The sequence below is a fragment of the Lissotriton helveticus genome, chromosome 5_1 (assembly GCF_964261635.1).
Source record: "Lissotriton helveticus chromosome 5_1, aLisHel1.1, whole genome shotgun sequence".
NCBI lineage: Eukaryota > Metazoa > Chordata > Amphibia > Caudata > Salamandridae > Lissotriton > Lissotriton helveticus.
Window position 1 is genome coordinate 1,420,328,951 of NC_136065.1, and position 16,549 is coordinate 1,420,345,499.

The 16,549-nt window shown below is 42.2% G+C and overlaps 1 protein-coding gene across 15 annotated transcripts in view; it reads right to left on the reverse strand.

The window, feature by feature from the left end:
• Positions 1–3,184: 3,184 nt before the first annotated feature.
• HIPK1 (homeodomain interacting protein kinase 1) overlaps positions 3,185–16,549 on the reverse strand; it is a 700,213-nt gene continuing 686,848 nt past the window's right edge. For all 15 annotated transcript variants that reach the window (XM_078644414.1, XM_078644417.1, XM_078644415.1 and 12 more), the window contains one exon: positions 3,185–9,365. In XM_078644414.1, coding sequence (XP_078500540.1) covers positions 8,874–9,365 — 492 coding nt within the window. In that variant the 3' untranslated portion in view covers positions 3,185–8,873. The remainder of the gene's footprint in view (positions 9,366–16,549) is intronic.

Consider the following 16,549-nt stretch of genomic DNA (forward strand, 5'->3'; position numbering starts at 1 on the left):
AGCCTTTCCCCAAAAGGTGTTGTGTGATTTTGGGGAGGGGGGGGATGTTGGAAGTTATTGTTTTGTAACTGGATGGATGTCTGCAGGGCACCCACAACATTGGTGGGTCTTGATCATTTGGTCAACCTGCGGACCAAAGAGGAGTTAGCATTGGAAGGGCAGGTTGTGCAAGGGCAGGTTGTGCAAATGCAGGTGTACTTCTGATTTAAAACCAGAAACACGAAGTCTGGCATGGCATCTTATAAGATTCAGAAAAGGGGGTGGTGATGAACAGAGTGTCTGAATTAAGCAGACCACTCTTACCCAGTCCAAAGATCAGGGCTTGATCCATCACCGTTATTTATCTCACTGCCCCATCCCAGCTCAGAACCTGGCTATATGCAAATTAGTCTGTCCCTGGACCAGTGCATCATGGGAACAGGGCAGACCAAACTACCAAGCCAATTCTTCACCAGAAAGGAGACAAGCTACCAGGGACCGGTTTCTGGCATTTCAGCCTCTTCGGCCCGGCTTGCTTGAATCCTGATGGAGCAGTGAGAAAGGGACTCATGTCTGAGTATACCCTGCCACACCTATAGTGGCCAAAAACGATTCAGAAAAGGGGGTGGTGATGAACAGAGTGTCTGAATTAAGCAGACCACTCTTACCCAGTCCAAAGATCAGGGCTTGATCCATCACCGTTATTTATCTCACTGCCCCATCCCAGCTCAGAACCTGGCTATATGCAAATTAGTCTGTCCCTGGCCCAGTGCATCATGGGAACAGGGCAGACCAAACTACCAAGCCAATTCTTCACCAGAAAGGAGACAAGCTACCGGGGACCGGTTTCTGGCATTTCAGCCTCTTCGGCCCGGCTTGCTTGAATCCTGATGGAGCAGTGAGAAAGGGACTCATGTCTGAGTATACCCTGCCACACCTATAGTGGCCAAAAACGATTCAGAAAAGGGGGTGGTGATGAACAGAGTGTCTGAATTAAGCAGACCACTCTTACCCAGTCCAAAGATCAGGGCTTGATCCATCACCGTTATTTATCTCACTGCCCCATCCCAGCTCAGAACTTGGCTATATGCAAATTAGTCTGTCCCTGGCCCAGTGCATCATGGGAACAGGGCAGACCAAACTACCAAGCCAATTCTTCACCAGAAAGGAGACAAGCTACCGGGGACCGGTTTCTGGCATTTCAGCCTCTTCGGCCCGGCTTGCTTGAATCCTGATGGAGCAGTGAGAAAGGGACTCATGTCTGAGTATACCCTGCCACACCTATAGTGGCCAAAAACGATTCAGAAAAGGGGGTGGTGATGAACAGAGTGTCTGAATTAAGCAGACCACTCTTACCCAGTCCAAAGATCAGGGCTTGATCCATCACCGTTATTTATCTCACTGCCCCATCCCAGCTCAGAACCTGGCTATATGCAAATTAGTCTGTCCCTGGCCCAGTGCATCATGGGAACAGGGCAGACCAAACTACCAAGCCAATTCTTCACCAGAAAGGAGACAAGCTACCGGGGACCGGTTTCTGGCATTTCAGCCTCTTCGGCCCGGCTTGCTTGAATCCTGATGGAGCAGTGAGAACCTGCCATGTAGTTGCCTTAATGGAGTAGAGGTATGGCATCCTGCAGCATCACCATGTGGAAATGTTTGGGGAGAACATTTCTGCTGGGGGTCCTGCAATCCAAAATGGGTCTGAGAGAGCCATTCTTTTTGGGATAAGGAATTCTAGTTAGTAAACCTCATGCCCTTATGGTGGGCAGGTACTGGCTCAATGGCGCCATTTTGAAGGAGCGCTTGGATTCCTCATCGTAACAGATGTAGGTACTGTTGCTGAGGTGGTGTATGCAGGAGGGTAGTGTTGTCAGAGTTCTACACAGTAGCAGTACTTAACCATGCAAAGCACTCAATTGTCTGATGTGATTTCCTGCCAGCGAAGGCTGAAATCTTGCAGCCTTTCCCCAAAAGGTGTTGTGTGATTTTGGGGAGGGGGGGATGTTGGAAGTTATTGTTTTGTAACTGGATGGATGTCTGCAGGGCACCCACAACATTGGTGGGTCTTGATCATTTGGTCAACCTGCGGACCAAAGAGGAGTTAGCATTGGAAGGGCAGGTTGTGCAAGGGCAGGTTGTGCAAATGCAGGTGTACTTCTGATTTAAAACCAGAAACACGAAGTCTGGCATGGCATCTTATAAGGACGCTAGTACTGCTACTATGGACCGCAGTGTCTTCGGCACCTAGGGCACTGTGGATGGTGTTTGAAATAATTTTCCCCTATGCCACCAACTTTTCACACCTCTGGCTATATTCCACAGGGAGATGCTTGAGGTGGTATTGCTTCTAGTCCGAGTACTCTCTATCGTACCGGGAGAAAAAACGACTAGAGGTTGTGATCTTCTAGTGAGTAGCTGCCTGCACAGCTACCCTCTTTACTGCCACATTTATCATTTCCTCACCTTATTTGGAGGAAGAGCTTTTTCTGTGGCTTGCGCGCTTGCGCATAGTATGCACAACGACGATATCAGGTGGTAGCTGACCAAATTGAAGGGAGGATCGTTGGGAGAGGGCTTTTATTTTTTAGTCAACCCGTGGGGTGACTACCCTAGCTTTGACAGGCTGTGGTGGTCTTATGTATACATGTATGCATCAGGTGGAATTGGACTGCGCACTGTTTTAGATAGCATCTTAAACAGGTAGTCATTGTCTTTCTGGACAAACACATCCACTTTATGGTAAGTTGCTCCCCCTTGGATGACCTTGCCATCGGAGTTAGTGTCACCTAGGGTGATGGCCAGGCTGGAAACAGATCAGGATGTGTAACCAGGGGGGGGGGCATTGACGTTCTAATTGTTCCACAGACTGCTCATATGTGAAGTATTATATGGTGCATCAAAACTGAATGAGAGAAACAAGAGAGTAGAGAACGCTAGAAGGGACAGAAAAACCTAAGTTCATACAACTACACACTGAGTAATGAAGAGGTGAACATGAGGGTCTAAAGAGGAAAACATTAAAGATGGGAGAGAATGTATAGATAAGTATTTCACAAATAGTCTTTCCATATAGAAATAAACAAAACCATTACAACAAAAACAGAGACTGTTATAACGAAATAAACATATGCACTAATGATATGGTCTAGAATTGTGGAAGTGGCAAAGCAGGCTGGACAAAGTACACCTTAACCAGAGAACAGAAAATTTACCCATTTTATTGATGCATTGCAATGGCTCTATATTTTGCCATAGGATATAGAAAATACATAAAATACAAGCTACTTTGTAAAACCAAAGACAAACATTGAATCCAAAGATAAAGTATGTTTTCACAATGGACCCTTTTCCCATATAGTTAGTATTCAATTTTAAATATCTTTTATTCCTTGTTTTGTTAAATTGATTATTTTACATACCCCTTAAGTACATTTTGTAATACAAACACCGATCAGTAATCCCCAGAAACTACCTGTTTAAAACTGCTTGTAAAAATAAAAGCACAACCATAAAAATAAAAAGGTTAGTTTTCACACAGTAAGTAGCATATCAAATAACATTTATTAAACTAAGAGGTTCATTGCAATATCAATGATTTCAAGCTGAAACAGAATACTAACATTACATATAATGTACTGCTTGCTACACGTAGTGATATACATTTCAAGCTGAATCTGAAATCACACATTATATAAGGTTTAGCAACAAACAACAACATAGACATGCGGCACCATTCATGACTCTAAAAACAAATAAGTGCAGGACTGTCCTAATCAATTGTTTCCGAATTAAATTAAGTGTTTCGGCTGATTTATTTTTTTATCTAATTGATGGGTACTCTGAGCATTCCTGTAAATCTTAGGTGTTAGTTTCATCACATATTGTGATCTGCCTCAGGCTTCTTTGAGCAGACAGTCACTTTATTTAAAACAACTGCTAATCACAAATTAAAACAAACTGACTCATGAGGGAGAAACAAGCAAATTCTAACTGTAAAGCCAAAAAAAAAAAAATTTTATTGCCTCATTGTGAAATAGGATTAAATTAGAGGAGTCCAAAGTAATCGGCTACAAATTAGTATATTATTGCCCAGAAAATCCACAGTGGAAATCACAGTGCACAATCGGTACAGTATGTCTCTTCAGTAAAGGCTAAATAACATCCTGCAGTTTTGTACTACAATTACCTCTATAGGAGGAGGATCACACTTTTAAAAAAATATAGCACATAACTTACTACTGTACACCAAACTACACGCTTTGTTGCACATATCTTGTCTAAAACATTTCAAGACTAGTAGTAGTAGATTACAAGATCAAGTGACTGTGTGACTGAAATTGAAGTTTTTGTGACTTCAGCTAATACTAATAGGAAAGGTAAACATTATGGAACCAATATCCAGTTATTAAAGCAACACTAGTGACCCATTTGTTATGTTCTTTTGGGCAGGCTCACTTTAAGAGCAAAAGCGCTAAATGTTCTTATGCACAACCAGCACTGTGTTGATAAGAGATTCTGAAGAGTATGTTCTGAAAGTCTTCACCAACTATACCTGTAGAAAAAATTAGTTGCCAACATTTGCCTAGCTTTTAAGCAGAAAGGTGAGACACACTGCTACATCTTTTTGATTAAAATGGAGTTGGAGAAACCTAAAAAAAAAAAAACCCCAAAAAACTATGTCTTCAACTCCAAGTCGCATACTTTATTACAACCCATCAAACTGATATATTGTACAAAGATGTACAATTGTGAAGAGTTGTACCGTAACTAGCTGAGCAGAAATACTTTGAACAAAGGGGCAAAATATAGAAAACGGGACCTGGCAGGATACACAATAAAGTTAACACCAAGTTATTGCTTAGCATGCTGGTTAGGTGTCAAATGGCCCAAGTACTAAAAGCAGGTTTTCTTAAAGGAAGTTTTTTTCCTGTTAAATAGGTGGCAAACTTCTTCAAAAGTTTTCTCATGGTTGTACTACTGATCTGAAATTATAATGGCTAATTACCATGGAAATGCGCAGACATTGACAATTACCCAGTTTCTCTGCGAACCTCAGTAAAGTACATACTCCAACATCAATGGGTGACTAACACAATGGCCAGATGGAAACATTAGGCAAGGTAAAAGTGTAAGCCAGAACAGATTTTTCTGACTGCAGTTTAAAAAATATATCTTAGAGGAACCATTTAGGTTTTTGAAGAGATCCTTAGGATCAAATATAAACATGTTAGAAGTGTGCAGTGCAGAAATATACAAAAGGTGTTTTGACAGCCTCTCCTTTGTTTCGTGTTCCCCCAATTCAAGTAAAGGTCAAAACTAAATTGATATTTAAAAAAAATAAAACATTTTTACAGAAACATTTTCAGCTAAGATTTAAAAGAAGAATTGGAAGAACCATATTTATTAGTATGTGTATGAAATAGTCCAGAAAAGGAAACTAACACTATTGATTTAGACTGCAGTTGTGCATATCAATGCTAATTTTAAAAAAACGAAATGCCACCAAAACAAGATTCACCAGCCACTCGAATAATTACTCTCTCCTTCAATGAACTGCCCCACCCAAGACCTTCAAAGAATGCTCAAATTCCTCCATCATTAGAGCTAAATAATACCAGAAATGTAGTTGATAATAACTTGCATGAAACTGAACACACTGCACTACATGATACAATATAGAACATCATACAGGTGGAGGAGTGTAGAGAACAGAATCGGTTTTCAGGTCAAACAAGGTTCTTACTCATGGAATCTTCATTATCAACATCCACTCAAACTATTCAACGACAATCATCTCTAATGGTATTGCCAAGATTGAAGGGTTATAGTAAACAACATAAGATACTGGTGGATCAATCCAAATACATTTTAAAAGAAAAATAGCAGGTATCAACATCTCTTTCCGCAAAGATGTGCGACTAAAGTTTCAAAAAATTATTTATCAGCTCACACTGGAAAAGGCATTCTGACCAATTTGTTTAATAGTACAATGTGAGTCGTCCTACAAATATTGTACTGGGCATTCTTTGGTATAAATATCCCCATCACTTTATCTGCAATATTTTATTTAACAAAGAATGTCTTAATTACAATGCAAACATAAGCATGCATGCAGAAAATTAATCTAAAAATAAAAAAGCTTAAACAATCACAACTGAAATCAAATAAACTTGCAATGCTTTGAATGAACTTGTAATGCATTGCTCCAAATATCTAACAGTATATGTGCCATTTTAAGAAACAGCGTTTGCAAACATTGCTTAACCGTGAACAAATGTTTACTTTTTATGTTGGCATTAAAAGCGAGAACAATTTATCTATGCAACATACTGCCTTTTTAATTGTGATGATATACATATTTTTTTATATATATTTATATGTATGCTTTGTGATTTGAGTCTATTAAAAAGGGGCTTGCTGGTCCATTGTAAGGCAAGCTCACTGTAAACTCTAGGAACACTACACTAGCATTTAAGGCACTACAATAAGGGACATACATCAAACAATTCATCATACATACCTGTGCAAAACAAATCAGAAGTTACCCTTTTAGATCATATGAAAATGAGTCTTGTCCATTTTATGACTCCACTTTCACATCAGTGCTACAGTGATAAAGATCTAACAACTGCATTATTTCACAAACATTCCAACAAACTTATTTTGGTTTAAAAAACATGGTGGATATATAAATTCCATCCCCAGAAACAATTAGAAACTAGGCAAACTCAAAGTACAGAGGTTCAAGTATAGTCACTACAACAGTTGGATTACAAAGAACAAAGGTTTGGGGTTAATGAATTGTTACTGGTTACATTTATTTCTGATCGATATGTACATATTTCATTATGTAAAATATTAAAACAACATTACAAAATTTCTAAAACAGTTTGATATTCAGTAATAAATGTGAAAATTGTTATAATTTGCATTTCCTGCATGCACTGTAAACTTCAAATGTATCTTAAAGGATTTTTTGTCAGCCATTTTTAGTACTGGATGTTTTCATCTTAGTAACAAGCGGAATTGCCTTTAAGAAGTACACAAATGAAGTTTTAGGCTGCACACAAATATTATCAGTTCAGTTTCTTGCAAGTTTAGGAACCCCAATATATGCCAAGGAGTGAAGGAAACAGAAGGGCCCTGTGCTTTTACTGGCTAGGAACCTCATTTCAAGGAGACCCTGTTTTAGTAAAAGCAGTCATTTGTATACGAGACCAGACGCAAGGAAGGGAGTACACTCAATTGGTTTGTGCATGTACACATTTTTCAGAATGAAATGGATTTAAAAAAAAGTCTGATCACTGTTGGAACAAACCACACCATTGCCCGACTAATAGACAAGACCACAAAATTACCTTAGACATCAACTCTCCTCCCATGGCCACTTTGAAGTCACATTTAGTTAACATCACGAATACTGGTTTAGAAAAATGGATTGATAAACTTGGTCTACTAAGTTGCCAGGAACTATCTAATGGTAAGCACGCATCTGGTACACTGCAACACAAGTCATTTAAATAATTGGATGTACATTTAAAGGCAATGTAATAGCCAATTCTAAAAGAGGGGAATTCTACACTTTAGTAGAACAATTTAACAGCAGGTTCATAATCAACTTAGTATTCTACTTTTGGTGAAGGATACTACTTTTAAAACATGACTACCAACTACAGACCTGCTTTGAAAGGATGGTAGCTAATACAAGCAGCGTTGTTATAAACAAATAGTCCATGCTTATATTTTCATGTACTTACAATTTACCAATGGTTACATTTCTACAGCTTATTTACTAGAAAAAGGTTCTGCTGTTCTCTGCTACTGTATATTTCACAAACATGATGCAGCAGCATCAAGAAAGCTACCTACGAGCTACTTCCAAATCAACCACATTTGCATGTAGGACGTAGCAGAGGAGTAAACATGGAACGCACAGCACTTCTCACAATGGAACATAAAACTACAGAGTGTGCCATATTAGCTTTAACAAGGACATAGTAAACAGCTTTGGTTACAGATCACATCATACCTTCACACACCTCCCAATAACAGTTCTCACTAGACTGGACAACTTTCTCCCCCTTATGGTCTCAATAGCAGACAGGTGAAAGGGTATTTTGGACAGTTAATTTACTGACAAAACGATTTCTAAAAATAATTCACTTACTTTGTTTTATGTAAAGAGAATAAGCACACAAGACCCAACTGTTTCCGTACTTTTAAGATGACACAATCCACTTTAAAACACTTAACAGTAAAAACCTTGAGCAGAATCGAGGATATAATGGTACTAATGTGTACAATTAGTGATCAATATAAATGAAAACAGCTCACGAAATGGAAATAATGTTGCAGAATTGTCTAAAAAAAATGTAACTGCCGTTTTTATACAGAAAAAACACAACTCATCTATGTTACCATGGTGAATTAAAAAGTTAAAATAATCTTTAAAAGAAGGTAAGCCTACAAAACGCAAACTGAGAAAGAGACCGCTAAATTTGCAATGAAATAACAGCAGTGCTCTTTTGCTGCAGATCTTTTGCTAAAGAAGCTAAAAACAGTAGCTTAAAATCTACAGTAAGTAATAAAACAATTTTAAAATCAAACAGGGACTAAAACCTTATAAACAATGCTTAATCTACATAATATATAATCAATAGCTTCATTCTGAATCTCCATAGAGTGGGTGAGGGTGATGTTTTAGTTTCAGGACGACAAAATCAATATTGCGCAATCATATACAAAGTAGAAAACCTCACTTTGTGAGATTATAGATGCAGTACATACGTTGCAATGAGTCCATAAAGTCATCACTTTTTTCTTGCTGCACGCAGGCCTGCTACATAATGTCTTTCAAACTAAGAGTGAGCACCTGAAACTTCTGCCAGTCACTACAAATATGAATATTGATTGATGTTTGTTGGACTTAAAGGATATCCAGTGTAGATCGCTGATCCTCGTGACGCACCAATATAGGACTGAGTTGCAAACTGGTGTGTATACTGAGCTGGAGCAACATTTGCTGATGTGAGCAGGCTGGGTCCGACACTGACAGGGACTTGGTGCACAAGGGTACTGGGATGGGCATACGTTGCATGTCTAGAAGACCCCTGAGGGGAAAAGAGATGTGCAATAGAAGTTGTAGACCCCAGTGCTGCAGCTGTGGTGGGTGCATAGGTATACATGTGGGGCTGGCTTGCAAGGTGCGTAGCTGCAGTGGCTGCAAGGTGGGGGTGTATACTTGAATGCATTTGTCCACTGTGCTGGAAAGTGAAAGGCGCCTGAGAAATTGTCGATGGAAGAGGTGCAACGTAAGCTTGTTGTCTACGTGGACCAGGATTCATGCTTCTCTCCTGTGAAGCCATCACTGAAGACTGCTGGCTCTAGAAGATGCAAAAAGGAAAATTAGTAGAGAAGTGGAAAGAAACGTGGTATAAACTGTTTTAAATGCTAAGCATTTTAACATTCAGAACACACAACCACATCACGTAGCAGTTTGCTTACAACACAGAGGGTGATGGAATATGCCTGTCAAGAAAAACTATCAACCAGCACATCTGGTTTTTATATGTGTTTAAACATAGCTTCTGCAATGCCATATGATCACCTCACAGTGTTGAGAAAGGTAAAGAGGGAAGTAGGTATAGAGGTCATTCAGTAGTTATAAATGAGGATGTTCAATAGTCGAGAATGCACTGGCAAAGCAAACTAGGAGCGTCATGAGCACTGAAATATGGCAAGCTTAACGTGGAAGTCCAAGAAAGAAGGCTTCAAAGGGAGGAACATTGTAGGCTGGTGCAGGAAAGCGCCCCTTTTTGCATGGTTGCCACCACTTTTTGCCAAACTGTTTATGTACTTTGAGTGTGCCCTGGGTTCCTGCCAACCAGGTACACTGGGCCCATGTTCTTTACCCCAAACTGTACTGTTGCAAAACCCAATTGGCAACTCTCTGGCCACATGTAAGTCCCTTTTAAAAGGTACCATAGGTACCAAGGGCACTGTGACCAGGGAAGGCCTCTAAGGGCTGCAGCACTTATTGTGCCATCCTTAGAGGTCCAGTACCTGTACACACACTGCCATTGCACGCTGCGTCTGTAGGTGCAGAACAAGTGAAGAGTCGACATTGCACACATCCATGTGTGCCATGCATATAATACACTGCCCGCGCATAGATAAGCCACTGCTCTAGCTGTTTGCACTGTACCATTGGTGAGTGTACAGGTGCATGAACCCTGTACCCCTACAGTGTCTAAGTCAATTCTTAGATAGTGTAAGTGCAGTAATGCCATGAAGAGTATATGGTGCTGGGAGTTTGTAATTTCGAACTCCACAGCACCATAATGACTTTACTCAAAACTGGGAAGTTTGGTATCAAATTTTTCAGCACATTAAACCCACACTGATGCCAGTGTGGGATTTTATGAACAATGCGCTCAGAGGGCAATTTTAGAGATGCCGCCTGAAAACTGACCTAAATCTAGTGTCCTGGCTGAGTGGCTGCTTGCCAACTGCCACCACCAGACATGTTTCTGGACCCCTGGGTTGAGAGCCTGCTGCTCTTGGGGTCCTGAAACAAAGCACATCCTGGGATGAGGTGCCAAGCCTCCTCCCCCAGGATGGGCAGGGTGAACGAAGGGGAACCTTCAAAGGCTTGCCGCCTTTTTGAGCTACCCCAGCCATTGGCTACTCCCAGCAACTGGCCCCCACCGATTCTGACCCTCAGTTTGGGCAGGAGAATCTGCGGGGAAACCAAGTTAGGAGGAGAGGTGTGCCCACCTTTGCCAACCCCACCCCTCAGGAGGGGGAGGCAAAGAAAACTCAGTACGTGCCATCATGCAGATGGGGGCACCCAGCCAACCAGAGTGAGGATTACACCCCCCTCCCACTGGAGGGTGGCATAACCTGTGGTTGTACCCACCCCAAGGAAGAGATCCATTGGTGCCGACCTGTACCTACCTGCAACGCCACTAAATCTAGTATTTAGGGGCAACCCCAAACCTTGCCTCCTCAGACAAGAAGCACCGAAGAAGCAGTACTGAAAGAAGAAAGAGCAGGACAACAACTGACTTGGCCCCAGCCCTACCGGCCTGTCCCAACTTCAAACCTGCTCCAACTAAACTTTGGATGTGGCCTGCAGCCAGCAGCCCCAAGAACCCGGAGGACCTGCCCTGCCTTCCCAAACCAAGACTTTGTCTCCCGTGAGCACCGGATTTGCGCACCAACAGACTCTGGCTCCGGCCAAATGCGCGAGTCTGCACCACTCTGCACCCAACGCTCATGGCCAGAGTTCGAGTGGCCCAACACCACAAGGAGGTCTCCTCAGAGATCCTGACCTGTGATCTGGTAATCCCTGACCTGCCTCAAGTCCCCAACTGATGCCCGTCGCCCCTTTCTGGAGGATCCCCCAACTGGAGCCTGTAAGAATAACCAGAAACCTTAAAACACCCCTGCACCAGACGTTCCACGGCCTTGAGTGGCCCAACCGACTGTCCCAGCATCCCAACTTGGCTCTCCAACCGGTGGTCAGCTCCAGAAGATCTTCGTCCCTGAGCCTGCAGTGTTTGCTGCAACCGGAGAATCCCCATTGAAATCAACAGGGCACCCTACGTTAAACCAGCATCCTGCACCCGACCGCTCCTGTGTCGCTGTGGGTGCACCTTGTGTGCTAAATCGGATCCCCCTTTGCCCTGAGCCTAACATGAGGAACTTTGCTCCCACAATCTTATGGCCTAATCGTGAGCAGCCACCAACCTGAGGCCTTCTTTTCCCCATTGGAAAACATTGTGCCTCAGCTCTCTGCACCCGGCCGCCCTAGTGCCACAGAGGGCGCTTTTAGAGTGCATCCTCGACCTTGGGGGAACCCTGGTTCTAACCCCAGAAACCCAACTCCCACAACCAAGTATTTACCTGTAAACTGATAACATAATTTCCTCCCGTAGGATTGCATTGACTGCTTTTCTTTAAAAATGTGGAGTTGGTTTGTATGAAACCTTGAAAAACTGAAAATATACAAAAACTGAATTACTTACCTTTTGTCTAGGAAATGTGACAGTGTGATATCTAGGTATATCACACTGATTAGCAAAAGTAAATTAAAAAGTAATCCAAGAAATAACATCTACAGTGATCTACACAGTAACTGAAAAGTAATTTTGACTGTTGACAAACCTGTAAATCAACCAACTGCATGTTAACCTGCAATTAACTGTAATCCACAGTATAAATCCTGCTAAGTATTATTTTACTAACCTGCACCCAGCCTGGTTCCAGAAATAAAATAACTGAAGAATATTTTTATACAAACAAAATTGGTCTGAGTTCAGCCTTTGAGTGTGTGACATAATTTCTTGCCTGAGTGTGTACACCAACACTACCCTCTGATAAAGCCTTGCTGCTTGACCACACTACCACAAATAGAGAGTAAGGTATTATCTACTTTTACCCCTGCCTACCTCTGGGGTTCCAATGGACTCGGTGCACAATATACCTTACTTTGGGGTAGTATATACAGAACCAGCTTCCTACAGCTGGTCATCAGGTTTTGGAAGGCTGATGGTGGAAGTCCAGTTGAACAGGAATTAAGTGGTATGGTGAAGCGGAGGTGCACCATCCCACTGGTTTATTAGTTATTGAACATGAGTCTAAAGTTGATACTCTATCTACCACCAGTCTGGAGATTTTATGGCTTGAAAGAGGTGGACTGTATGGGAAATACATCAGGCTGAAAAGCTAACTGAATTATATACTTCAACAACTCTGACAGTCAAAACTAAGGTCTCTGCTGTGAACCTACAACTATTATGAATAATGAAAGTCTAGATACAGAATCTGTCACTACTGTTTCTAGTGGCCATTGTAGAGTGCATGGCATAAAAGGATGTTGGTTGCATACTGGCATGAATGAGAGATGAGTGAGGTTAGGAGAACTCTGCTCTAAATTTGGTGCAGAGGTGCTACGTCACTTAAGCATGAACTGAAGTAGTGAAAATCAGAACAGATACAATCATGCATTTAAACACCGTACCTTTATCTTTTTCAGGTTACTTATAGCATAGTAGTTATGGATACATAAGGACCAAGTTTTAACTGCCCTATGAAATTTAGGCTGATTGGACATTACTTGCAGGTAGTGAACTACATGTCCTAGTCATTTTGAGACTGTGATTCCTGTAGTAAGACATTTACTGAAGGAAAAAGACCAATAAGGAGGAAGGCAGCCAAGAGCAAAAAGCTCTCAATTGAGAGTAGGTATAGGGTCTGATACTGAACGAAGGAGGGAGTCTATACATAGCACAACAAACTATGAACACTTCTTTGAACGTGACTATCTATCCACAGGAAACCAGTTTAAAGAAAAAAGCACAGCTGAAATGTGTGACCTGATATTATAGGTAAGTAGTTGACTTGCAGCTGCACCCTGGATCCTTTGTAGCTTCCAAATCATTGGTGGATGCTCCAAGTTATGTACCACTGGCTGAGTCAAGTTGAGAAAGTATGAGGTTTAAAGTAGTGCACACCTTTTGGGGCAATCCAAGTAAAGCAAGATTCTATACAGGTGTCACTTTATCCAAAGGGAACCCTTTGTAATTTATGTGAGGAATCAGTGAAAGGTTCTTTTCCAAGATCACCTGTAGATTATTTAAGTAGGGAGACGTTTTAGAAGGCGTATCCAGGTCTTTTGGCCAGATAGATGGATAGTGGGTGGGCCAACTGCTAAAGGCGGCAATATCTGTTTAGTATTTGTTTAGTGTCAGGTGATGTGTTTGCATCGAATTGCATCCTGCTAAAAGGCATTGGCTGATGGCACAGGAATTGAACTCAGTTCAATTTAGAAGTTTAAGTATAATCTGAGCGTCATCCACATCAGTCATACAACGAAGGACAAAACATCAGCAGTGGTAAAATGCATTTTAAAAAATGGATGACCCTTGCAAGATTACTGCAGTTGAGGGAAAATGGTATCAGGAGAAGGGAGGCTTGGACAGAATGAGTATCTGTTAGTCGGCAACAATGCAAGTCAGCAAAAGACATATCAAAAATGTTACTTCCCTGTAACCGACTGTTTGAAACTTCTCATGTTGCAGATCACATGATTTGCACTATCCTGCTATCTAGTATTGTATTCAGAATAATTCAAGTTGTTTACTTCAAGAAAAACAAGTTACTTACCTTTGGTAATGTTATTTCTGATCAATACTTTAACTGCATATTCCTCACTTTTAGAATATTTCCAGACGCCAGACTAGGTGGGGAGATTTTGATATTAGAGAATCTGTGCATCGGTATTTGACATCATGTGGCTCCGCTGTGCTCCGTACCGTCCCCGAAGGGATGGAGTGGAGCTGCATGTATCACCACTGTCAGCTGTATGTTTCATCTACTTTCTCATCTCTGCCCTCAGACATGAAAGGTCGAAAAAGAGGTTGGTACGATGTCCTCTACCCTAACTTGGGCCCTTTATATATGTAAGAGGCCACTCCATAGGGAGGTCGGGAGGGCAGTGATGAACGAAAAGGTTTCTTAATGGCTGCATTAGTTTTGCAGCTTGAAAAATTGGATTCACATGCTGTGCATTGAGCCAGCTAGTGGTTGGGTCCAGAAGAACAAGTTACTTACCTTTGGTAACGCATTATCTGGTGGAGACAAGCCGCAGATTCCTTACAGAACCGCCCCATCCTCCCCGCTCTGCGAATGGATATCCAGGGGCAGGGTTTTCCCCTTTCCGGGCCCTAGTTTTCACACCAGTGGTCCGTGTTCTTTATGGCTCTACTTTCCTGGCGTGGAAAGTCATGAAAAGTAACTGAAGTGAGCCCGCTGGGGTGGCGTCTATATAGGCACCGCACATCTGCCGCAGATGACTGCAACGCCATGCATAGACTATCAATGCCACCAAAAACCGCGCAGGGGTACTGTTCACAACAAGAACAAAAATCTGGATCAGTCTGATGCCTGAAGATTATTCTAAGGTAAGGAATCGGTAGCTCGATAGTCTCTTCCAGATAAGGCGCTACCATAAGTGGTTAACTTGTTCGACTGGACCCAAGATGGTATTGTGACAAGGTCGCACAATCACAGCATATAATGCACCCCTTCCTCAGAAAACCCTAATCCCTTCTGTAGCACCACCCTGTAAGTAAATGGTAAGACGACGTCCCACTTCCACCTGAAGGGCTCCGACAGGGCCATGATCATGCCTTTGAGGGTCTTGTTGAATCGCTCAAAAGCTCATTGGTCTGCGGATGACAGGGTGTGGAGAACGTGTAGGTTACTCTACACTCGTCCCACATTGACTTCATGTACACTGGAATGAAGTGGGACCCCAGTCAGTCACCACCTCTTTGGGGGAACCCACCTGGATAAAGACCCCATTAGTACCTTGGTATAGTCACTATCCTCAGAGGTATGGCCTCCTAGTACCGAGTGGCGTGGCCCACCAAGATGAACTTTTTCCCTAGGGCAGTAATGGGGTCCAGGAGCCTAACAGTGTTGATGCCCAACCCCTCAAATGGGTTGCCTACAACAAGAAGCAGAACCAGGCAAGCCTTCCGCTTTCCCCTTCACTTCCCACTGCCTTGCAGGTAGACTGGCAGGGACTATCCATTGATGCTGTTCTGGGACTTCATCGCCCACTTTGCACAGGGGTACTTGTCAGGAAGTGGGAGCAGGCGCACAGTGCATCATAAGAACGCTCTCCTTCCCGTATCGCAGGACGAGTATGTCAAAGCAAAGACCAGGCCAAGAGTGGGCCTCGCTGAACCCAAAAAAGACTGGGCGGTGCTATCCCAAATGGCTCCTCAGCTTTCTTTGCAGGACCATGGGTAAACATAAAGTTTGCATGCTCCACTCAGTGGACAAACTTCTGAATGGGTATAAGTTGGAGGACGAGAAAAGGGTAGTGGAGGGAGATTCCTCCACAAGCGCATCGCCCCCCTAGTTGGAACTGAGGAGCACCAAAAGAGTCAGGAAAATATTATACAGGATTCTACGAGCTCTTGTAGTCAGCGACTAAATAAGATAGAAACTATGATTTTAGATTTAGTGGAGTCCATTAATGCACTGGTTAAACCTAATGTAGGGATGCTAAAACATTTGAGGAAGATTGTGTGGTGGTGACTTTAAATAATGACTCAATTACTGGTCATCTTACAAGGGCTTTATACCTCGCTAGCAAAGAGCAATTCCACATTCTGACCATGTCTGAGTTTTTTTCTATAGGCCAGAAGAAAATGACTTACTTACCTGTATCTGTAGTTATCCAGTATTGGTATCTTTCACAGATTCACATGCTTGAATCATTCCCCGTCGTCGAGATGGGATTCCCACGAGGGACTCCCCCCTTTGATGACCGGGAATGATTCAAGCATGTGAATCTATGAAAGATCCAATACTGGATAAGAAAATAAGTTACTTACCTGTAACTGCAGTTATCCAGTATTGGTGTCTTTCATAGATTCATATGCTTGAATCATTACCCTTTGTCGAAGTGGGAGCCCCCCTGAGGGGCTCCCATCTCGATGACGGGGAATGATTCAAGCATGTGAATCTATAAAAGATACCCCAATAATGG